General features: G+C 44.7%; 1 protein-coding gene across 1 annotated transcript in view; it reads right to left on the bottom strand.

Annotated features, from left to right (window-relative positions):
* The window catches only part of AGBL1 (AGBL carboxypeptidase 1), a 411,668-nt gene that overhangs the window by 154,429 nt on the left and 232,409 nt on the right, over window positions 1–24,830 (bottom strand). Inside the window, exons 20-21 of the mRNA XM_090028682.1 lie at window positions 20,322–20,453; window positions 10,260–10,436 (exon numbers count right to left, since the gene is read on the bottom strand). Of these exons, the coding sequence (XP_089884808.1) occupies window positions 10,260–10,436; window positions 20,322–20,453 (309 nt within the window). The remainder of the gene's footprint in view (window positions 1–10,259; window positions 10,437–20,321; window positions 20,454–24,830) is intronic.

Here is a 24,830-nt window from a genome sequence, read left to right as displayed (position 1 = left end):
GCCTGCAATTCTATTAGTGAGCCTGGGCCTATTATTTTTATACCCATATGGAGGCCCAAATCTGGGGATATTGAGTAAAAACTTTTAGTGACGAGGACATTGTTGAAACATTGTTTTTTTTGCCTCAGGTATTGGCAAAAAGTGAATTGGCAAGTTCCTGCACCTGAAGTGTGATTACAAGGAAGATGGCCATCCTTTTGGGAAACAGAAACAATACCAGGTGACCTATGTGCCAGACCAAAACCGCTCAAACATTAAATCTCACACACAACTGCAGCAAGCTGCTTTGGAATAAATTACAGACCAAAAACTTCTCAGAGAAATTGACAGGTAAACTAGAGAAAATTACAAGATGCCCAAGGATAACCAATGAAGATATGAAATGGAAAAAATTCATTAAAGAAATCATTCATGACGAATTACTGGCCAATTTAGGATGTAAAGCAGAAACCGATAAAATCATGAGAAAAGGTCAAGGTTTCAGCAGATCAGCGGTGGCAGCTATCCCTCATGGTTGATCACCCTTGACCGTGATACTAGTAGCATTAAAGGAATTAGGCACTTTCCAGTTCTTCTATTTCTGTTTCTTCTACTTCTGCAGGTAATGACCGTCATCTCTCTTGTAAACGTGCACAGATTATTTCTGGCTTAGGCTCTGGCCCAGGAAAAAGCCAACTTATTAAATAGGTACTTTGTGTCAGTCTTTCATCAGTCCCATGAGATGCCCATGCCCGCTAAGGGACATGGAGGTCCAGGTGAGGGAGATCCCCCACCCTCCATCAATGCTGACCTCATGAAGGAGCACCTTGAGAGACTGGATACCTTCAAGTCAGCCGGCCCTGACAATCTGCACCCCAGGGTACTCAAGGAGCTGGCGAGCATCATAGCCCAACCCTAGGCACAGATCTTTGAGAGCTCCTGGCGCTCTGGTGTAGTGCCCCAAAACTGGAAGGCCAACGTAGTGCTGATCTTCAAGGGAGGAAAGGGAGGAAAGTGGATCCAGCCAACTATAGGCCCATCAGCCTGACTTCTATCCCGGGAAGATCTTAGAAAAGTTTATTAAAGAGGCCATCCTTAATGGACTGGCAGATACCAACACCCTGAGGGATAGCCAGCACGGATTTGTTGTGGGTAGGTCTTGCTTGACCAATTTAATTTCCTTCTATGACCAGGTGACCTACCACCTGGACAAGGGAGAAGAGATTGATGTCATATATCTTGACTTCAAAAAAGCCTTCGATCTGGTATCCCATGATCACCTCTTGGTGAAACTGGCCAGTTGTGGCCTTGGGTCCACCACGATCCACTGGCCGGAGAACTGGCTTCGTGGTCAGACCCAGAGGGTGGTAATTGACAGAAGTCAATTGTCATGGTGCCCTGTGACCAACGCTCTGTCCTTGAACTCATATTGTTCAACATCTTCATTAATGATGTGGACATTGGAGTCAGAAGCAGACTTGCCAAGTTTGCTGATGGCATCAAACTTTGGGGCAAAGCATCCACGCCAGAAGACAGGCGGGTGATCCAGGCTGACCTGGACAGGCTCAGCAAATGGACAGATGAGAATCTGATGGTGTTTAACACTGAAAAATGCAAGGTTCTCCACCTTGGGAGGAAAAACCTGCAGCATCCTTATAGGCTGGGCAGTGCTATGCTGGCTAGCACTATGGAATAAAGAGACTTGGGGGTCATCATTAATCACAAAATGAACATGAGCCTGCAATGTGATGCTGCAGCTAGCAAAACGACCAAAACACTGTCTTGCATCCATTGATGCTTCTCAAGCAAATCCCGGGACGTCATTCTCCCCTAGTACTTGGCCTTGGTGAGGTTGCAGCTGGAGTACTGCATCCAGTTTTGGGCTTCACAATTCAAAAAGGATGTGGAGAAACTTGAGAGAGTCCAGAGGAGAGCCACATGCATGATTAGAGGTCAGGAAAACCGACCTTATGATGACAGGCTGGGAACCATGGGGCTCTTTAGCCTGGAAAAGCGCAGGCTCAGGGGTGATCTGATGGCCACCTATAAGTTTATCAGGGGTGACCACCAGGATCTGGGGGAACATTTGTTCACCAGAGCGCTCCAAGGGATGATAAGGCTGAATGGTCATAAAGTACTACAAGACCGTTTCAGGCTGGACATAAGGAAGAATTTCTTTACAGTCTGAGCCTTCAAGGTCTGGAACAGTCTGCCATCAGACATGGTTCAAGCACCTACATTGAACACCTTCAAAGATAAATTGGATGCTTATCTTGCTGGGATCCTATGACCCCAGCTGAATTCCTGCCCTTTGGGCGGAGGGGCTGGACTCGATGATCTTACAAGGTCCCTTCCAGCCCTAATGTCTATGAAATCTATGAAAAAATTATGGGATGCTGACCTAGTGACTTCATTCCTCTGTCCCTCAATGCACCCATCTATAAACTATAAAATACTGGGCCTGATTGATTATGTCATTGCTCCAAGTATAGGCAGGCACAATGTCATAGTGATTCCCTTGGTGGTGCTCTCCTGTGCCCAACTACTTGAAAGAAGACCCAATCAGGCAGATACCCTCTCTTCTGTTGCTTACAGTGCTCCAGCTTGCATTTTGGAGATGAAGGAAGCAAACTCTATTCCTTGCTTTACATGAACACAGGCGGTTGATGCCCAAAAATTTGAGCGTTCATGTGATACTTGGACTCAATGTTCTTTTTTAATCCAGTCATAAGCACTTGAATGATCAGTAAAGGATATGACGTCTCTCTCAGAAAGGTAACCGAGCCATAGTGAGCTTCCCAGCTATTTCTAAATTTTGCAAATTATTCTGAACTCATTCTACACTAGCCAACAAATCAAGTGTCAAGCACTGATATTCTGCCTGGGTAGCATCTTATACCCACTTCTTATTGATGGACTTGACTGTGCAAAGTGCAGAGCAGTGGAGAATTGTGACAAGAGTCCTTTAAATCTATTTACCCTCTTGAAGTTCTCTGGGAGTGCTTCTATCGTTTGCAGCTTTTATCACATCACCCAAAGCCTGGAGTGGCTAAAGATATGACAGGGGAAGCCTTTGTGATGGAAATGTCACCTCTTAGGAGGAATGTTCCCCAGGCTCCTTCCATCTTCTTTTGACAGAGATGTTTTATAGGATAACTTTGCTATGCTCCATCTGTCTGATGCTCCCATCATCTGCACCCTATTGCAAAATGGTGGATCTTTCCTCTTCTACTCAAAACCGATGAGAAAATTGAAGCTGTTCAATTTCTACGAGTCGAAAGCAGTAGGCTGAGCAGCATACCCCCTCTTCCTCAGCTCTCCCAAAGGCTCTCTTCAAAGGGGGATCCATATCATGAGTAAAATCTACTTCAAAGGGCGCTGTCAAGATATCTGTAATCATTTTAAAACTCATTTGTGTTACTCCCTGTTGTTTATAATAATCCCTTCAAAGCATGAGGCTGAAATCATTTCCTTACTGATTTATATCCTTCATCAGGCACATGTGCTGGGCAATATTCTGTTTCAACATGGTATGGCACTGCATGGTATAGCATGCTGCAGCGTATCATGGACTTGAAATATATGGGGCTATGATAGCATTGCATAGAATCAGAGTACGGCATGCGACTGAACAGTGCGGTATGGTCCAGTGCAAGAGGGTACAGTGGCATAGAAAAATGGTGGCAAGCACAGTATGACATAGTATGGCATGATATTAAATAATCTTCTGCAATATGATAGAGCATGAAACCAAATAGCACGTTATAGCAGCGAGGCATAATGCCAGGTGACATGATATTGAATAACCTTGTGCTATATGGAAATGGCAGAGATGTATTAATATGCAAGGGTGTGAAATAAAAGCCATGAGAAATTCATGAAAACTATAAAATACTCCACTGGAGACTCAATTTCTTGATTCCACTGAGACAGTGACTCAGCGATCCCTGTCAGGATGGGTAAAAGTTTTTCAGAAGGCCTCTTCTGAATCCCTTGTCACATAAACATAGATGAAAAGGGGCGTCTATATATTAGAAAATAGGAGGTTGCAATACAAAGTCTTGAGCTAAGCTCCAGAAAGGATTCCTGGGTTGGGGGACCAGGCTGAGCGCTCAGTAGTCATGCAGGCGATGGAATGGTGAGAGGCTTTTTTCTGATTGTTTTTGTGTTTCAACCAGAGGGTTTTAAGCAGGGAAGAGTGGGAAGGAGAATCCCCATGGAAATCCATTACTTTTGTTTTTAGCATCTTTTGAATGGAGACATTGCTTTTATAAAACTCAATCTGGCAATCTAGACAAAATGAAAAAGGGTTGAGGTGGGTTTTTCCCCTTCTTTTTAGGTTGAATAAAATCTCAGTGAAGATCAATAGTTTCTTTGTTTTTATGCTTCTCTTCCTTAAGGGCAGCTGGCTTATTGCATTTCCATTGATCACAGAGACAGGGCGATTCGACAGAGATAAACCATCTTTTTTTATTCTGAGCCATTTGAAGTCAAGTGACTTTTAAATGAGGTCGGGGTCACTCTTGATTCTCATTAGAATATCATAAGTGCAAACTCCTTCCTTATCTTTGACACAACAAACCATTTTATGAGGGTTTCAGAATATCAGTTCAAGACAGGAAACCTATCCTGGAACCTCTTTCACAATGTCTTCCCTGGACCCCCACACCACACCACAAATATTAGATTTTCTTTTAACGTATTCATTTTGCTACTCTGCTCCAGGGTATAGGTGGCTTCACTTGCCATCCACATGCAACAAACAACTTCTTATTTTCCATCAGGTAGATTGTCTTATAATATCTAGAGGAGCTTTTTAGGTCTCCCTCTACCCTTTATTAAATGTCTACTAGAGCTTTCTGAGTAAGTACACGTAAGGTGTCAGTGATAATAAGAGTAATATTAAATGGCATGGACTACCTGGATCATATTCAAAGGGGAAGGGATTTTAGGGTTAATGCTTACAGGGAGGGACCTGGGATTCAAGGCACATGGTGTCCTACTCATAACTATGCCACTGACTCTCTGCATGGCCCTTGATAAGTGACTTCAATCCTCCAAGCCTCTGTTTCTCCTCTCTTTAAACTGAGGTGTGTAAGGTTTAGTTGGTGTTTATCAAGTGCGTCAAGAGTAAAACCTTCAAAACCCAAAGGACTTGCTAGCCCAGGAGAGAGAGCTGTTGGAGGGGTCACTATTAGAATCTGTTTTTTTAAACCGTCCATTATAAAATGGGGATGCAAAACTACAGGTGCAATTCATGGAGAACTCAAGTCCTAGGATATCGATGTTTTACTGCCTAAATACCTCTCTAAATCCAATAATATCCACACATTGTGGGCCCAAAGTTGCAGCCACATAACCAGTGTCCAGCTTGAGACCTCTGGAAAAAAATATAGCCCACTGGGTGATTTATTTACAGTGTATAGCTCAATAGCCTCAGCACTGACAGACTCTAATGGGCGAGTCTCAGCTCGGTGGGTGGGACTGGAGCATTACGTGGAACTAAGACACTAAATCTCTGTTCCCCCCATTAAGAAATAGCACTAGGAGCCTAAATCAAAAAACAAACAAACAAACAAGACCCTACTAAAGACTGCAAAATAGAAGGGGGAATAAGCTATTAATATCAATTATTTGAAGGAAATAGCTTATTCTCCTTTATGTAGCTCCAACATCAATGTCAGTGTAAGAAATAATATTTCATTTCAATACTAACAAATCAGGTGCTTAGTGTACTGGGGGAGAAATGATTGGAACTACTTTAAAGCTGCCTTAACCAGAGAAACTGCAAAAATATTTATATTCTTACGATGGAAGGAAGAAATCCCCCTCCTGGGCATATTTAATAGTCCTCCATCTTTGGGATAAATGGTAATGCTAAACAAAAAAATGGAAAGATGACCTTAGAATAATAACCTCATGATCCAACTGGGACTCTGCTTTCCAACATACAGAAATCATTTGCAATACGTTCAGAACGGAAATTTCTATACTGCTTTTATAGCTCATAGAGCTCCTTATGGGCTACAAAAAACTGGATTCAATTCCTTCTTGTGTGACAGGCCCTCACATGTAAAATTACTCTGATCCCTATGCTTGCTGCCAGTGGTTCTGCTCAGTTATTCAGTGGTGATGGGGAAAACAAAACAAAACAAAACAAAACGAGGTGTTTCATATATTTCAAAGTATTGTTAAAGGAGAGCCAGGTGTGGCATTGCTGGGTACTTCTGCTTGCCCCGAAGTGCCTCTAGAATATACAAAGGACACTCAGATGGCACAGTGAAACAACACAGAATTAGATGCCAAAATGCAGCATTTATTTAGTGGTTTCACTCAATTGTCCTGCTCCCCTTGTGCCAGGATGGGTCTGACTTCACAAACCAAGCAAGGGTGGGTCAAGGACCACAGGAGCTATGAGATCAGGATAATGACCTACTGGATGATGGTGGTCCACCATGCTTTATATCATGTTCTGGTCACTCAGGTATCGGATGAAATCCTAGGGTGAAATCAAAAGGAGTTTACCACTGACTTCAGTGGAGTCAGGATTCTGCCCACTGTCATTTAGGCAAGATTTAAAAGTGAAGTCCCAATCTCAGCTAGCACTTTTTAGAAGAATAGAGGGTGTTGCTCCAGCCAAACTGGGTAATTATACTCTCCAAACTTACAAGCTCTCCAGGGTTCGGACTAGCCACCTCAGGCACCAATAAAATGTAGCTGCAGCAATGCCAAGCTCAGAACAGATAGCAAAACACATCCAGTAACCATATTCTGAACACTGCTATATGTATCCTGAACTCCATAATGCTGCTCTTACAATATTTTCACACTGTTACTGGTACCCGTGCTGCACACTCTATGTTATCATGGCTATGTCTACAGCAGCTGCAATCATTCATTTGACTGCAATGTAGATGCACTCTGAGAAGGAGAAACTCCCCCACTCCTACAGAAATGATAATACTACCTGCCAGGGCACAATAGTCCTTTTAGCCCCAACCCAGGATATTAGACCAATACTGATTCAGAAAGAAGAGTGCTCTTGCCACATCTGTAGCACCCTATAATTATTTAAGACCATGAACAAGAAAGCAAATTAAAGACATTTAACGAGAGACAGAGACTCTCTGTGGATGTGCTGACTCCTGGTAACTGCTTGTGTGTCTGCAATTATCCTGCAATATATGAAAGCTAAACCAGGCAGTTTATCCCAGAATGAAGCACAGCTAAGCTTTCACTTACCACAAAGTAATTGCAGGCACATGAACAATTACAAGGAGGCAGCTCTTCCACACACAGTCTCCACACTCAATGCCCAAATGCTTGTCTCACATACTGCTTGGTGGGAAAAAAGGTATTAGCTCAACTCACAAGTATTAAGAACATAAGAACTGCCATTTAATGGGTCTGACCATAGGTCCATCTTGTCCTGTATCCTGTGTCACACAATGGCAGGGAGTGGATGCTGGAAGGGGGGTTGAACTTGGTATGACCATGGTTTTTTCTGGGTTTTTTCCCTACTGTTCAGCCCTTACTTGCAGCCTCCAGCACTTAAGGTCTAGGAAGATTTATTTCAGAGGCTGTATCCCTAATTCCTGCACTTAATAGCTACTTATGCCCCTTTCCTCCAAGAATTTATCCAATTCCTTTTTGGTTTTTTTTGTTATCCTCAGACCCTTAGGGATGGACCAAAGGAAATATCTTCTAAAAACCAAGCCTTATGTGTTCACATGGGGCTGAGCTGATGAAGCCAGCTTCATTACAGTACATTTAGTATCAAACAAGAACAACTGCATGTGTAAAGTATAGCACAGGTGTTCTCATTTGCATACCGTTACCCAGAATGCTCTTTCATCTCACTGTTATTTGATAGCAGATGCTGCTGTCTGAATTCAAACGATTCCTTAGAAGCAGAGAGTTACCGATGAGTAAAAAGACGGCCCATGTAGCCACAAGAGGGGAAACAGAGTTTTTGTTTCTTGAGTTAGGAAGTCTGAGAGTGAGCTGAAACAATCAGGCCATCATCTTCCCTTTAAAAAATAAGATGGGACTTTACAAAGCCCACTATCACAGAGACTTTTATTTACACTATACCTGCAGGGCGTAGGGGCAGAGCAAGCCAAGGAATTCAAATTCTGTTATACTCTCCTGTAGCTGCCAGTGTTGTTAGTAATATAGTTGAGAAAGCTGTCTGATTTATGTGATGGCTTTACTTCCCACTGGTTAGCTGTAAAATCCCTTGCCAGCAATACAATTATAATATATACCACAGAGATGTCAAATAATTCTAATCAGATCATGGTAATCATAGGAGCTACAAGGGCCACTGTAGCATTCCAGCATCATGGTCTTATGGTCACTTTAGGAATAATGCAGAAATTTAACTGGGCAAGTAGAGCTGATTACGAAGTTTAACAAGAACTATATGGAAAACCAGGAAGGCCTTTGTGGTGGGCCAGCAGGGGGTACTACTGTGCTGAACCACCCACCTCACTGCCCGTGACCACCTACCAGGCTCCGAGTGCCTCCGTAGAGCGCCTCACACCCAGCTGACCCCCTTCCCAGAGCACATCCATGAGCCTGGGATCACTGCTGCCACCACCCAGGAGTCTCGGTCTGTGCATGGCCCTGTGCCCCCTGGGATATACAGGCCTTGTAGACCGTAAGGGTGATCGACCCACTGCAAGAACTTGGGGTGCTTCTCTTGGCCTGGAGCACAAATACTGGTCTCTCTTAGTCAGCCGAACCAAGGGGACACACAGGCATGCCCCTCTCCCTCTCCTAGCCAGTTCACCATGCTTAGAACAATGGAGAAATTTGTTGGTTACAGGGAGTAGGTTTGGGGTAGGGTACAGGATAGAGCAATATCAAAGAATAACCTTAGAGCAAACAGTGTGGCTAGGTACCTGTTGATTATGCATCTGCTGTACTGCAAGCTATATATCTAGATAGGTTTCAAGTAGTTTACTCATAAATATCATCCAGATGTAGATTGAGCTTTCCTCAGGAGGCAGGTAGTTTGTAGTATGACCAGTTAAAAGAGAGGAAGGGAGACAGCGACAGTAGTTCAGCTGTTGTCCCCATCCCGCCCCCAGAGCCTAGGGCTCCAGCCCGTGAGCTCTCTCCCTGCTTTCCATCAGGGGTCTCTCCAGCATGGCTCTGCCAGAAATGTCTCTTCAAGATGCCTCTTCCCCTTCCAGGAAGAAGGGATCCTATATATCCCTGTTGTGACCTCATCACTAAGTCCCCACCAGAAGCAGCCCCGTTGGCTGATGCCTGGTGCTTTCAAGTGACCTCTCCTTCCAGGTTCAATCAGGCAGGCGTTTCTTATGCCAACCAATTAGTTTTAAAAGCAATACTGGTCACCTGGTGGTGTGGGCCCCTGCCCCCTTGCCATGAGGTAGGTGCCCAAACAATAGGGGCTAGGGTGACCCAGACAACCAGGTTGACAGACAGGTGAGATAACTACTCACATGACCTGCAGGTAGGCAGGGAACCTGACAGGAGGAGGAGCAGGCTCCCCTTCCCTCAGCAATGCCTCCAGCTCGGGTTACAACTCAGGGTTACCCGAAACAGATGGAGGGGGGAGGACGGCTCCTGCCCACCACAGTGAATGTGGTAAGCAAATTGACAGACAGGTGATGAGACAATTCTTCCGCACTTCAAGCTGGGGCCTGTCATGCAGGCTGAGTGGGTTGCTCAACAACCAGAGACATAGACATATGAGATAGAGAGGAGGAACAGACTACCCCCAGGGCAAGGGGAAGGCTGTAACAGGAGGAGGCTGTGACAGCATTTTGCCACAACCTTAACACTTCTTCTCTACAATGAAGCAGATGTGAGATTGTTTCATTTCAAAAAGACTCCTCCTGAGTCATGAAACCCAAAAAGCATCTGATCTGGGGTTGGATTCCCAAAGATGTACACTCTTTTTACCCCCCTGTAATCTAAGGATTTGGTCCTGATTTACACTACAGCATGAGAGACAAGAACCAGGCTTTGTTTCTTTTTCTGTGAAGTGGGGCTGGAGAGTGGATGGTGTACCATGTCACTGAAGAGAACAAGTCAAGGGGTGACTGGCACACAGCTGCAGAGGCAAATTTGGAAACTTCTGTGCACTCTCAAGCAATGGCAAGGAATTCCAGCAAATATTCAGGAACTCACTCCACTAAAGGGCTCAGGGAATCACGAAACTGTGACCCAAGCTCGAAGAAGCAAATTAAAATGGGCACCACAAAAGAAAGGAGGAAAGGGACGGTCTTCTCAACAGAGGTACTCACTTTGTAGAGCCCATGACTACAGCCACAGTATGTGCTTTCCATTGTGTAGCTCCTCAGCACACCAATCTCCTGCCACACAACCACTCGGGCTGTCGATGCACGGGACTTCTCCACAAGGAAACTGCAGCTGCTCATGATGAATGGAGCGGCCACTTTATCCAGGATTTTGGGGAGGGTCTACAACAAAGTAATAACAGAAATGTGAATACAAATTTGACAGCTAAATAGACAGGCAGCTGTGTATGTGTATGTATACACTCATGTATACATACATATTTATTTGTCTATTGATAATTAACAAATTTACATAATTATTCTTGCTCTAACACCAAAGAGAGCTGTGTGAAAATTCTAATATCCATTTCCTGGTGATTCCTGATAATCAACACTTGTTTTCCTCTCAACTGAGGCCTAAAATCTGATTGTTTTTACTTGATTTTCAAATCAGAATGAGACATTTTTGACATTCTTGAATCAATATGTTTTGTTTTGATTTAAATTACTCAAAAATCTGAATTTTGAGTCAATTCACCAGTACCCTGCACTGTGGTATAAGCCTGTTTGTGGTATAAGCCTCCTGGGACTCATTTTTAAGCAACCTGATACTAGGGCTGTGCAAAACGTCCGTCCCTGATTCAGTTCAGCAGAGATTCAGTCCAATACGGTGGCCAAGTCTCCAAATCCTAATCAAATCAAAGGACCCTTAATTTCTCCGAATCGATTCGGAGCGATTCAGAGATTCAGCCATAGAGACAGCTTTACATGTTTTTTTCTACATACCTCTAGGAGGCAGGGGGCTTGTGAATGCTGCGATGCTGGGGCACATGGAGTGTCTCACAGGAGTGCAGGAGGCTCCCCAGCACGCTTGGCAGCAGACCCAGAAGTGGACCAGAAGCTCTGGTCCACTTTCGGGTCCACCAGGGAGCACACAAGACCCCCCACCCCCATGCCCTCCTGGCCCAGTGACTGGTGCCTCCTGGGTCTGGGGGGCACACCCAGGGTCCCCCTGTGGCCGATCGCCGAGCCAGGGAGGCATGGGGGGGGCACCTAATGTGCTCCCCAGCAGACTTGGAAGTGGACCGAAAGTATGTGGAAGGCCCCCCCACACTCCTGTGGGACACTCCATGCACCCTAGCATTGCAACCATCATGAGCTGTGCCTGCTACCTCAAGGTACGTGGAAAAAACTTTTAAAGCTGTGTCTATGTCCGAATCACTGATTCTCCGAATCAGCATCAAATCTTCAGATTCCACCAAATCTTATCACGGACAGTGATCTGAATCAACAAATCGAATCACTGTCCCTGATTCAGGCCGAATCCAAACTGAATAGAGCCTGCTTCACACATCCCTACCTGATACCCCTGTTCTTTCCTATGGGCCAGGCTTGTTGGCTGGATCACCTTTCCCACAATCCACCATGCAGCCGGGTATGAGAGGGAGCCTTGTTGCATTAGTAGACATACTTTCCTTCAAGGAGCTCAGACCATAGGAGAGAGGGTCACCCTGGACTGGGTTAGTGTTGCACTAGCTTGTAAGAAAACATTTTGGGTCAGGGAAACCAACTGAAGTATGCCAATTCAGGATGAAAGGATGCAGAATGAAATATTTCGTTTAGATTGCTTGGATCAAAAGAAAACAAAATTGGTAAAATTAAAATTTCGATCATGTGGAAACTGCATTTTTCACTGAAAACTTATTCCTGTGAAAAACTTTAACCACTTCCAGCCTAAATATATTGGTCTACATGTAGTTATATCTTATTTATCAGTTAGCAGTGTGCCCTTGTTACCAATGGCTAACAGCATACTGGGCTGCATTAGTAGGAGTATTGCCAGCAGATCAAGTATTTAAAGGTGGGGACCATCAAGTTAGAAATTATGAGACAAATCCTATCATGATATAACTAAACACAATCTATGCTAGCAGAGTGTTGTTCCCTACAAGTGAAAAGGAAAACAAAAAAGAAAGGAAAGAAACTTTTTTCTACAAAGCAGGTTCCATTTTACCAAAAAGCTGTTTATTTTTGTATCTCCAGAAAAACCAGACTAGTCAGTTCCTCCTTCCATTGCTAGTCAGTTCACTGTCCAGTTCTTTGTCGTTCAGTCCTATCTGGTTTGTGTTCACAACACTTCGGGAGAATATTGGGTTTGGCTAAAACTGGGAATGAAGAAGAATGGGGACCTTCAATATTTTCCAAGATGCATCTTGTATAACCCAAAAACTTCTAGCTAAAAGTCCTTGGTAACATCCTTCTTAATGCCTTTGATTGTATATAAAACAACAATACTACACTGGATTTTTCTAGCATATTCTAGCTGAAGATCTCAATGTCTATAACTCAAAGTCTATAACTGCTAATGAACTCACCTTCCAAACACCTACTATATCACTGAAGTATTATTAAGCACATTTTACAGCTGAGGAAACTGAAGTACAGAAATAACCCATGGACTTGTCCAAGGTGTCATGGTGAATCAGTGTCACTGCCAGAAATAGTTCTCAAATTTTAAGATGCCCAATAATCAGGTTTAGCTGTAAAACTCTCCTTTTCATATTCATGTGCAACAAACACAACCTCCTAGATTCAGTGTCTTAGTTTACATTCAGCATCCAAAATTATCTCAGCCATGTGGGAATCGCTAAGTGATATGTTCTCATGAACTACTTCCTAGATGCAGGTTGAATTGGGATTATAGACACGCACAGGTGTACAGGCACACATCAACCAAATGTTGATAAACCTCAGGAAAACTGAGATAATGGCTTAAGCTATAGGTGAACATTTTGGATTGTTCCCATTTTGCCCTTATCTGAACCAACACCCAGATTTATGTTTTTGAAGTGCCATAAACAGATTCCCAAGCCAATTTAGCTTTTTAAAAGAACTGAAATTGTATGTCTAATCAGTCTCTTACATTTAATTAAATAAAAATGCTAGCAGGTAACAGAGTCCTCTGTGCGTAGGACTCACTTGCGAGCATTAGCAAATCTGAATTTAATATTTTTTTTTTATTTTACCAGCGTTCTTCGATTTCACACTAATGGTTCTTTCTTCTCTATTTATTTTTCCTGTTAATTATCTTTCAATCTCACGTTTAAAATGAAACAAGCCACTAACGGGTATCTTAATAGTAATGAAGCAATTTGACCGGGAGTTCTTTTCACCCACAGGCTAGGTCCCGTATGGATAGCAGAAGGGCAGTATGCCTCTATACACAGAAACTGATCCACAGTTCACCATATAGCCTGGATAAGAGAGAAGCTAAGCACCATGGTCTCCTTCTTCATTGGCCTCTTGGGAGCCAGGCACTGATTATTTTGATGTCACATCCGGTATACCATCCATGCAGGCCAAAGTCTCATTATATGGTAACAAAAGGTCCTGTTCATAAGTATCAATCAAGGGTCAGGCATGAGCCATTGACACATGTAGGAAGGGCTATTTGACCTGCAGCAGCCTCATGGGCCTTCTGGTCTCTGTCCTTCTGTCCCACTGTCTTCCAGCCTCAGACTTTGCACCACTTGCCAACTCCATGCTTAGTCCCATAGCAGCCTGGCACTCCACACACCCTAGTTCAGGCCAGGCCTCACTCATTAGGATTGTATCAGAATCATAGAAAATGAGGGTTGGAAGGGACCTCAGGAGGTCATCTAGTCCAACTCCCTGCCCACAGAAGTACCATCCCCAACTAGATCATCTCAGTTAAGGCTTTGTCTGGCTGTGTTTAAAAAACCTCAAAGGATGGAGATTCCACCACCTCTCTGGGTAACCTGTTCCAGTGCTTTACTGCCCTCCTGGTGAAAATGTTTTCCTCATATCTAACTTAAACTTCCCTTGCTGCAACTTGAGACCATCGCTCCTTATTCTGTTTTTGGCCACCACTGAAATCAGTCCAGCTCCTCTTTGGATCCCCGCTTCAGTTACTTGAAGGCCACTATTAAATCTCCCCTCAGTCTTCTCTTCTCCAGACGAAAAAAGCTCAGTTCCCTCAGACTCTCCTCAAAATTCATGTGCCCGAGCCCCCTAATATTTTGTAGCCCTCCACTGGACTCTCTCTAGTTTGTCCACATAGTTTTCTGCAGTGGGAGGACCAAAACTGGACATAGTACTCCAGATGTGGCCTCAGCCGTGCAGAATAGAGGGGAAAAATCACTTCCCTTGACCTGCTGGCAATGCTCCTACCAATGCAGCCCAGTATGCCATTAGTCTTCTTGGCAACAAGGACACACAGTTGGCTTATATCCAGCTTATTGTCCACTATAACCCCCAGGTCCTTTCCTGCAGAGCTGCTGCTTAGCCAGTTGGTCCCAAGTCTTCACTGGCATGTGGGATTGTTCCATCCTAAGTGAAGGACTTTGCACTTCTTGTTATTGAACCTCGTAAGATTTCTTTTGGTTCAATCCTCCTCTTCTGATCCAATTTGTCAAGGAGTCTCTGAATCTTGGCATACCCTCCAGTGCATCTGCTATTTCTGCCAGTGTGGTGTCATCTGTAAACTTGCTGAGGGCGCACTCCATCCCATCCTCTAGATTATTGATGAAGGTATTGAACAAAACTGATCCCAGCACCAACCCCTGGGGTGCTCCACTTGAGACTGCCTGCCAGCTAGACATTGAGCCATTGATTTCTACCCTTTGAGCTTGATGATCCAGCCAGTTTTCTATCCACCTTACAGTACATTCATCCAACCTATAATCCCTTAGCTTGCTTTCAAGAATGCTGTGGAAGACCGTATCAAAAGCCTTGCTGAAGTCAATGTATATCACATTCACTGCTCTCCCTGCATCCAAAGCCATGCATTTCATCATAGAAGGCAATCAGGTTGGTCAGGCATGACTTGCCCTTGATGAATCCATACTGACTGTTTCTAATCACCTTCTTCAAATGCTTAGAAATGGATTCCCTAAGGACCTGCTCCATGATCTTCCCAGTGACTCAGGTGAGGCCGACTGCTCTGTGGTTCCCTGGATCCTTCTTTTTCCTTTGCTTAAGGATGGGCCTTATATATGCCTGTTTCCAATCATCTGGAACCTCTCCTGACTGCCATGAGTTTTCAAAGATAACAGCCAGTGAGTGGCTCTCCAATCACATCTGCACTCTCAGGTGCACTGTGTCTGTCCTCATGAACTTGTACACATCCAGCTTTTCTAAACAGTCCCTAAACTGTTCTTTTGCCACTGCTGGCTCCTCACCACTTCTCCAAACTGTGCTGCCAGGTGCAGTAGTCTGGGAGCTGACCTTGCCTGTGAAGACAGAGGTAAAAAAGGCAATGAGCACTTCATCCTTTTCCAAATCGTTTGTCACTAGGTTGCCTCCCCCATTCAGTAACGGACCCACACTTTCCCTGAACTTCCTCTTCTTGTTGACATACTTGTAGAAACCCTTCTTGTTACCCTTCGCATCCCTTGCTGCTGCAACTCCAATTGCACTTTGGCCTTCTTCATCCCTACATACCTGAGCAATTCTTTTATACAATACTCTTTCTGGGGAACATTTAGATGTGCTTTTTAAAGGAGCCTAAATGAATTAGGTGTTCAACTATAATCGCTATTCAATAGGATTTGGGCATCAAACTCCCTTGAACTGATATGAGAAGCCCAGCTTGAATTCTTTACTCAACAGCCACCTCTCAATGTCCAATCTCCCTCTAATTTAACAGCCTAACCCCCTATTGGATCCCATCTAGAACAGGAGTAGGCAATGTATGGCTGGCCAGATCCAGCCCTTGGAGTCACTGGACCCAGGCCACAGAGGGGAGGTTTCAGTCGCACTGGGCCATGGCAATGCTCGGTGGTAAAGGCTTTGCCTGGGCTATGTTGCAGCTGGGTAGACGAGTGACAAAGAGAAGAGGTGACAGGAAAGAGCGCTGGCAGCAGCCAGGTTCTAGCTGGACTGGTTTGAACCAAAGCTGGGCTATTCCAGCCCACAACCAGAAAATGTTGCTGACTGCTGAACTAGGGGAAGCAATATGCATGTTTAATCTGGGGAACAGGCAATACCTGCCTTGTACATTTGGATGGGAGCAGTGGCTTGCTCCTGTTCAATCACTGCAGTTTCCAAACACACTCCAGATGCTGAAGGTAGCGTTTCAATTTTGCTCATGTGTCCCCTGACTGTCTCCAGCCTTCTCAAGCTTCCTGCTGACTATACGCTGTCTCCCCATTCCCCTTGTGAGACGCAAGAGATTTGGCTAAAGGAAAGCTTGCAAGGAGCACTGCAGTATTTCCCTGCTGGGAAATCTTCCCCCTGGATGGGACTGTAAGAGTAATGAGAAATATGAGGCATTCTTAAAGGAGGGAGAGTGGCTGCCGTTTGCTCTGGAAAGGTGCAAATCGTACAACAGAACTAGCACAGAACTAACAAGGGGGAGTTTAACTTCTTCCATGGCAAAGTTTACTAAGCTGTTTATGAGCACAATTAGAAGCAAATACTGAAGATGTTCAAAAAAATAAGGAAGAGAAGATTTGCAAAATTTTCTCTCCCCACTCCCTCACTGAAGAAGGCTAAGTTGCCCAAATGAAAATTGTTCAAAGCAATGCATCATTTCAGAGGAAATTCCCATTGGGTAGGTGTCTCAGGTCCTAGTGGTTTCTACTCGGAGATGGAGAGACCCATTGACTCTCAACCAGCCAACATGAGGGACCCCAGTTTTAGTTTTATCTGTCCCACATGATCAGAGCAGAGACTTCCACCTTGGGTTCTTATACCCTAAGCTAGTGATTTAACCACCAGGCCATTTAGCCATCCTGGAATGGAGACTTCTCTCCTGCTCCTATTTTATTCATATTGTAATACAACCAAACTTCAAAACCAGAACATTTTTCACAAAATGGAACTGTTTTTTTCCCCAGCTTTGATTATGCCACATTGAATTTTGGAAACGAGGTGTAAGTAGGTACACTAAGCTGCCCAAAGTCCCACAGCCAATGGATGGCCAAGGTAGGAACAACAGTCTCCTATTTTTACTATAAGTAACATGTTTTCTTCTAATACAAATTGAAGTTTCTTCAAGACTCCTTCAATGCCTCCCTTTAGCTGTCAGCAGTCTCCAGCACACATCCTCATGCTGAAGCCAGGCCAGCAGTGCTAAATAAACCCACAGAGTAAAACTAAATCTAGTCAGGCTTTACCTTCTAAGGGTGTGAAGTGTGAATAAACAGCATGTCTGAAAAAGAGAGGAGGATTTTCAAATGCAGTCTATATTAGGAGTCCTGTCACTTGAAACACAGTGAGGGAAATTATGTTTATAGCAGTGGGGTCTAAGCCAATGCTGCCTTTGTCCTGTTTGATGCCCACTTCTTTCAGCATGAGAAAATGTGTGTAGTGCAAAGCAGACATAGGCCCTTGGTTTTATCCTCAATGGGCAGGGTAACTGAATTCAATAGTGCAACACCCACTGGCACATTTCTAATGTTATTATAAAGGGCTAAATGAGAAACGTTATGCAAAATTAGGGTTCACACATACAAAAAACACATGGCTATCTGAGTCAGCACATGTTACCAAGAGAAGTTACCCAGAGGTTGTGTGATCTCCATTCTTGGAGGATTTTAAGACCCGGATAAACAAAGCTTTGGCTGGGATGATCTAGTTGAGGATTTCATATTTCATAGACATTAGGGCTGGAAGGGACCTTGGAAGAACATCAAGTCCAGCCCCCTGCCCGAAGGGCAGGAAGTCAGCTGGGGTCATAGGATCCCAGCAAGATAAGCATCCAATTTACTCTTGAAGGTGTTCAATGTAGGTGCTTGTTCCAGACCTTGGGAGCTTGGACAGAAAAAAAATCTTTCTTATGTCCAACCTGAAACAGTCTTGCAGTAGTTTATAACTGCTCAACTTTGCCATCCCTTGGGGCGCTCTGGTGAACAAATGTTCCCCCAGATCCTGGTGGTCACCCCTGATAAACTTATAGATGGCCATCAGATCACCCCTGAGCCTGCGCTTTTCCAGGCTAAAGAGCCCCATGGCTCTCAGCCTGTCATCGTAAGATCTGTTTTCCTGACCTCTGATCATGCGCGTGGCTCTCCTCTGGACTCTCTCGAGCTTCTCCACATCCTTTTTGAATTGTGGAGCCCAAAACTGGACGCAGTACTCCAGCTGCAGCCTCACCAAGGCCGAGTACAAGGGGAGAATGATGTCCCAGGATTTGCTTGAGAAGCATCTATGGATGCAAGCCAGCGTTTTGGTCGTTCTGCTAGCTGCAGCATCACACTGCAGGCTCATGTTCATCTTGTGGTCAATGACGACCCCCAAGTCTGCAGGCTCATGTTCATCTTGTGGTCAATGACGACCCCCAAGTCTCTTTCTTCCATAATGCTAGCCAGTGTAGCACTGCCGAGCCTATAAGGATGCTGCAGGTTTTTCCTCCCAAGGTGGAGAACCTTGCATTTGGTGTTAAACACCATCAGGTTCTTGTCCACCCATTTGCTGAGCCTGTCCAGGTCAGCCTGGATCACCTGCCTGTCTTCTGGCGTGGATGCTTTGCCCCAAAGTTTGATGCCATCAGCAAACTTAGCGAGTTTGCTTCTGAGTCCAATGTCCACATCATTAATGAAGATGTTGAACAATATGAGTTCAAGGACAGAGCGTTGGTCACAGGGCACCATGACAATTGACTTCTGTCAATTACCACCCTCTGGGTCTGACCACGAAGCCAGTTCTCCAGCCAGTGGATCGTGGTGGACCCAAGGCCACAATTGTCCAATTTCACCAAGAGGTGATCATGGGATACCAGATCGAAGGCTTTTTTGAAGTCAAGATATATGACATCAATCTCTTCTCCCTTGTCCAGGTGGTAGGTCACCTGGTCCTAGAAGGAAATGAGTTTGGTCAAGCAAGACCTACCCACAACAAACCCATGCTGGCTATCCCTCAGGGTGTTGGTATTGCCAGTCCATTAAGGATGGCCTTTTTAATAAACTTTTCTAAGATCTTCCCGGGATAGAAGTCAGGCTGATGGGCCTATAGTTGGCTGGATCCACTTTCCTTCCTTTCTTGAAGATCAGCACCACATCAGCCTTCTTCCAGTCTTTGGGCACTACACCAGAGCGCCAGAAGCTCTCAGAGATGTGTGCCTGGGGTTGGGCTATAATGCTAGCCATTCTTGAGTACCCTGGGGTGTAGATTGTCAGGGCCGGCTGACTTGAAGGTATCCAATCTGTCATTGTTCCTTCACGAGGTCAGCATTGATGGAGGGCAGGGGATCTCCCTCACCCAGACCTCCCTGTCCCATGGTGGGCATGAGCATCCCATGGGACTGATGAAAGACTGACACAAAGTACCCATTTAATAGGTTGGATTTTTCCTGGGCATGAGTTGTCAGCTGTCCCACCTGGTTCAGCAGGGGTCCAATGTTGTCCTTGCTTTTCCTCCAGCTCCCCACATGTCTGAAGGACTTTTTATTGTCCTTGATGTTCAAAGCTATTTGGAGTTCAGTTGGAGCCTTGGCTTTCCTGGTTTGCTCCCTGGAGGACTGGACCAGTGCAGAATATTCCTCCTTGGAGGTGAATCCCATCCTCCATCCTTTGTAGGACTTTCTTTTTAGCCTCAGGAGGTCTGCTAGATCCCTGGAGAGCCAGGGGGGGCTGCTGTGCCCTCTTGCTGCCTTTCCTCCAAGATGGAATAGACTTAGCTTGTGCACTGAGGATCGCTCTCTTGAGAAGCAACCACTCTTCCTGAACTCCCTTCCCCCTGTGGTCGTGGTCCCTTAGGGCCTCACTGACAAGCCTCCTGAGGATGGTCCTGCTTTGAGCAGGGGGTGGGACTAGATGACCTCCTGAGGTCCCTTCCAACCCTAATTTTCTACGATTCTATTATTCTATATCTGTTGCCATTAGTTAGGTGGCATTTCCATCACAGTTCCATTTACAGGTGATGTGTCTCCTTGTCTGCATGCACTTTGGTCCAACCACCAGCTCTGTGTTTCTCTGGACAGTGGGGAAGAGCACACTTTGTTCCAAACTTTGTGGAAAAGACCAATCCCCAATAGACTCCGTGTGTGTGTGTGTGTGTGTGTGTGTGTGAGTGCGCGCATGTGTACACTGCACCATGAAATCCTACCCTGTAGCCAACATCCTCTGTGACCACCGCTGTGTCAACAGTGCAGCCTGCCTGCCATAACGTCTCCTTGACGCTGCATCCATAGAGGAACACATTCTTCTTCTGGGAGTGGCCATGGTAGTCACAGAAAACCTAGAGACAATATAAAAGGGGAAGTGATGGTTATGAGTCAAGACCCGTGGAACATTTAGATCAGTGTAATTTCCATTGGTTTGCACAGCAGCAAAAATTACAGTGGACTCCAGAGTGGACTGGTGACCAGTTTATAATGGAGCAGCAGACTGTAGGCTGCTGTCCCCATGCATTGCAACTAGTAGGCAGTGGAGAAGCAGGTAACAGCTTGAGCAAGCAGCAACCCCACGATAGTAGACTGAACTTGATTACAGCTGCAGACACACATGTGCACCAGAGCAAATTATGCAGAGATAGAGTTACTGCAGGTTGTTTGTGGGGTAACTTTACACTGGTGTAAAGTGATTTGAATTAGTGTAGGGATGTTACATCAGTGGTTTGCTCCACATTTACATCTCCTGGGCACATCTATACGTGCAAGTCATGTGAATGAATAAACTTTGACACAGTTTGCACCTGAGTTTATTGCTCCCAGGCACCACATTTACATGTGTGCCCAGGACTGCAACACATTGAGCCAGGTTGGAGCAGCCCCAGCTGGTAGGGAGTCTGAGGGCCATCCTGCCAGTCCGGGGCTGCTCCAACATGGCTCAAGGTGGTGAGGAGGGGTTGGTTGGGGCATGAGAGTGCTTCAGTGCAGGACTAGCCGGCAGGTAGCCCCGGCACTAAAGCAACCTCGTCCCCCACCAGCTCCATCAGTGTCTACACGTGAATTGCAGCACACTAAATAATGCCACTGTAGGATAGTACCAATTTAATGTACTCTAACAGAGCCACACATGTAGACGCTGAGACTTTACTGTGGAGCTAATTAGTCTGCTCTGCAGGAAACATCTCACATAGATTTACACCCTATAACTTAGATGACAGTGGTGCAAATGTGTTACATGCAGCTAACATACTCCATATGCAGTACATACTAGGTGTGTGTAACATGCTCCATAACACAAGAAGATTTCTGGTTCTTGAAATGGCTGTTTTGTGACACTAGAGGGTCAATCAATTGTTAAACAATGACATTTTTCCAGTTTGTTTTTGCTACTCAGATTTAGACATGCCCACAGTGCCCTCCACACCTTGTTAGCTGATTGTAATTTATCTCCCAGGTTGGAATCTGTCCCTAAACTCTGACAATCCATGTAATGGTGGAGAATTCAGAGGTGGGGGGGGGGGGATGGACTGTTGTGGCTCCATTTGCAGCACAGATGACACCTCTGTAAAGATGCCATCATAACTCAGGAACCTACAAGTTCAGGGAAAATTATGACATAATAACAGGGCAATTTGTCAGGTTTCTTTTACTTCTGAATTTCACTTCTATCCTCATGAGAACTAAAAACTGCACTTTACCAAGCAATTCATCATCAGGTAGTGTCTTTAAATTCCAAATCTGTACTATAGAATTTGTGAGAAAACATAGCATGAGTAGTTACTGTACACGGTTGCATCACTACGTCTGCTCCTATAAAGCAAAGCACAAGACTTGACCTATCTACATGGCAAATAATCTCATTTCATATCCTCTAGTCTGTCTATCTAATTCATCTCTCTAGTGTCAATCTTTGTGTAAACCAGGTGCTAAGTATATTCTCACTTTCAGTGGAACTTTAGATTGTCTTTATAAGCTTCTATTGACTCCCATAGAAATGAAAATCGGGATTTATTGATCCGAGAGGTAAATATTGACCCAGGCCTTGAAGAATAATCAATCCTGATGCTTGCAGAGATACGAAGTCAATATAGGCAGCACTGTTACGTATATTCTTCATGTTTTCATGAGGAATATTTGGAAATTTCTCCATTAAAAGATGGGTATATCACCAGAAGAGCAGCTCTCTCTTTTAAAACCAGAATGCAAAAGGCTCAGAAGGCAACAATGCTCCAGAAAACTATTATTCACCTTTGATAAGTTAATCAGGAAGCAAAGAGGAACTTTCAGATATCAGTGGAACAGGCGCTTTAGAATGCATTCATTAGATAGAGACAGATGGGAGCAGGAGAAAAGGGGAAAAAGTAGAGATAGTGGGAATGAGACTGGGGGAATTTTACTTCTGACTTCAAGGGGTGAAGATTTTGCCTTTAGCATATTTACCTGGTAATTTATCTTTTTTTTTCTCCTCAAAGACAAATGAGCTTAGAGAAAATAACTGCAGCCCATTAGAGGTGCATTATTAACATCTGATACTCTCCCTGCAATGTCAGCTAGACCAGGCTCAAAGGCCGGCCTGTTTACTATTCCAGAGAATGCCTCTATGCTGCCAGCCACCCCACGCAGGAGAAAATCTCCATGTCACACTTCATAAGCTCACCACTTTATCCGCTTCCAAACCCAGCTCTACTGTGAAGCCTAAAGGTCTTTACACTCTGGCCTTGGCTGGACACCTGACAATCCCAAACCTCCACTTTTGAACTAAATTCTATTCATTTTATTGCAACCTACTCCCACACCCTATTTCATCCAGCTGTTGCAACCCATCCACTACCTAGCTTGCATGATCTCTGGGGAAAGGTCTGATGTTGTTACATGACTATCCAGCACCCAGTACAAATGGACTGTAATCCTCAGTTAGGATTTCTTGGCACTGTTGGAATGAGCTATCACTAATGACTAGCGTTTCTCTTATTCTTTCTTAGTCCTGTTCCAGACAACAGCATGGTTCACATCTAGGAAAGTTTCATAGTTTCTAGGATTGGAAGGGACCTGAGTAGATCAACTAGCCCGACCCCCTGCCATGGCAGGAAAGATTATTGGGGTCAAACGACCCCAGCAAGGTGTTCATCCAGACTCTTCTTAAAGACCCCCAGGGAGGAGCCAGCACCACTTCTCTTGGAAGTTGGTTCCAGATCCTAGCCGCCCTGACCGTGAAGTTCTGTTCCCCAGCTTCATATATCTGTGTGCTTAACTTCAACCACATTTGGATCAGACCTGAAGTGGTCAGCACCCAAAAGAACTGAACTTAGGGTGCAGTTAAAGGGTGAAGTTACGTGATACACTTAGACCATACTCAATTTTTAGAACATTAACCAGTGTTAAAGTTAGGTCCTGTGAGCAGTTCTGACTTGACACTAGACAGATGGCAGGCAGGGGTATGGCTAGAAGCCAGGACACCTAGGCTGTATCCCTGCTCTGGATGGAAGGTGGTGCTGGGAGCTGTGCATCCTGGGATGCTGGAGGAGTGCGAATTGCTAATTTTATCTCCATGGAGAAAAGTGAAGTTACAAGCTAGGTAGCATAGCCCAGAGTTAACCCTTGCCTGAAGTGGCATAACTTTGAGATGCTCAGAGGACACCCAGCATGAGTTAGCAATTTGCAGTGTGCAGACACTCATGTTTTAAGTGTCCTTAGTATGGTGTAAGTGTAAGGCATAACTTTACCCTTAGAGCAACAAGCATCACCATGAGCAGGGGACCGGCATACAATAAAGCATGAACCACTTGTATAGACACTATATTAAAGCAGCCTATTTCAAGGGGAGTTGGGCACTAACTTCCTTGGATCCTGCATGCAGCCACCTCAGCCAATGGGTTATCTTAGCAGTTTGTTAACTTAAATTGCTCCCTGCAGCTTCTTCCCACTCCACTACTAAACCTCACCGCTGTTCTCCTACACTTCCCTGTCTCTGCAGCACTGTACTGCCAAGACCTGATACACAGGGATCAGTTTGTTTCCCAACAGCAAGTGTCCTGCATTATTTATACCATCACCACTAACCAGCGAAGGAGAGGGGAGGACTCAGAGAGCATGAATGCTGAGGAATAGGATGAAAATCCACAAGGGGCAGCGTTTCTAATTAAACACACACCCAGGACTGCACAAACCCTGGAGACTCAATGCTTATGTCTTTGCAGAACTGTACAGTGAAATAACTCCGTCTGGAATGTGTGCAATTACCCTATAATCACCCCTTCTGAATGCCAGCGTTCTCCAGCTCTTTTAATGACAGATGCACATTTTTCCAGCTAGCGTTTCATCTAGGCTATCAGCAACATCCAGTCAGAGTTTAGGTTAACCACAGGTACTATGTGGAATTTATGCCTATGAATATCAAAAAGGATTTTATAGCTTCAGCCCTATTTCGAGGCAGAACGCCCAGCAAAATTGGGTATCAATTACCTGCCAATTTAGCTCATTACTAACATGCAAAAAGCACATATATTATCTGCCTAAAATATAATTTTACATATCAGAAAGCACCCAGGGATGATCAGCTAGTCAGACAACCAGATGGCCTGCTCAGTCCCAGCTCTATAATTTTGCACCTAGAAAAACCTGCAGATTATTCCTAAATAACAGGGCTGAAATGGGCCTATTGGCTGATCCAGTCCTACCCACCAGCATCAGGGTAGGATTATCACTGACACCGATTGCTGAAGGAT

The sequence above is a fragment of the Crocodylus siamensis genome, chromosome 15 (genome assembly GCF_052110815.1).
Source record: "Crocodylus siamensis isolate JL-2025a chromosome 15, ASM5211081v1, whole genome shotgun sequence".
Lineage (NCBI taxonomy): Eukaryota > Metazoa > Chordata > Crocodylia > Crocodylidae > Crocodylus > Crocodylus siamensis.
The sequence above is the reverse complement of the archived record's forward strand: the minus strand, read 5'-3'. Positions and strand labels throughout refer to the sequence as shown.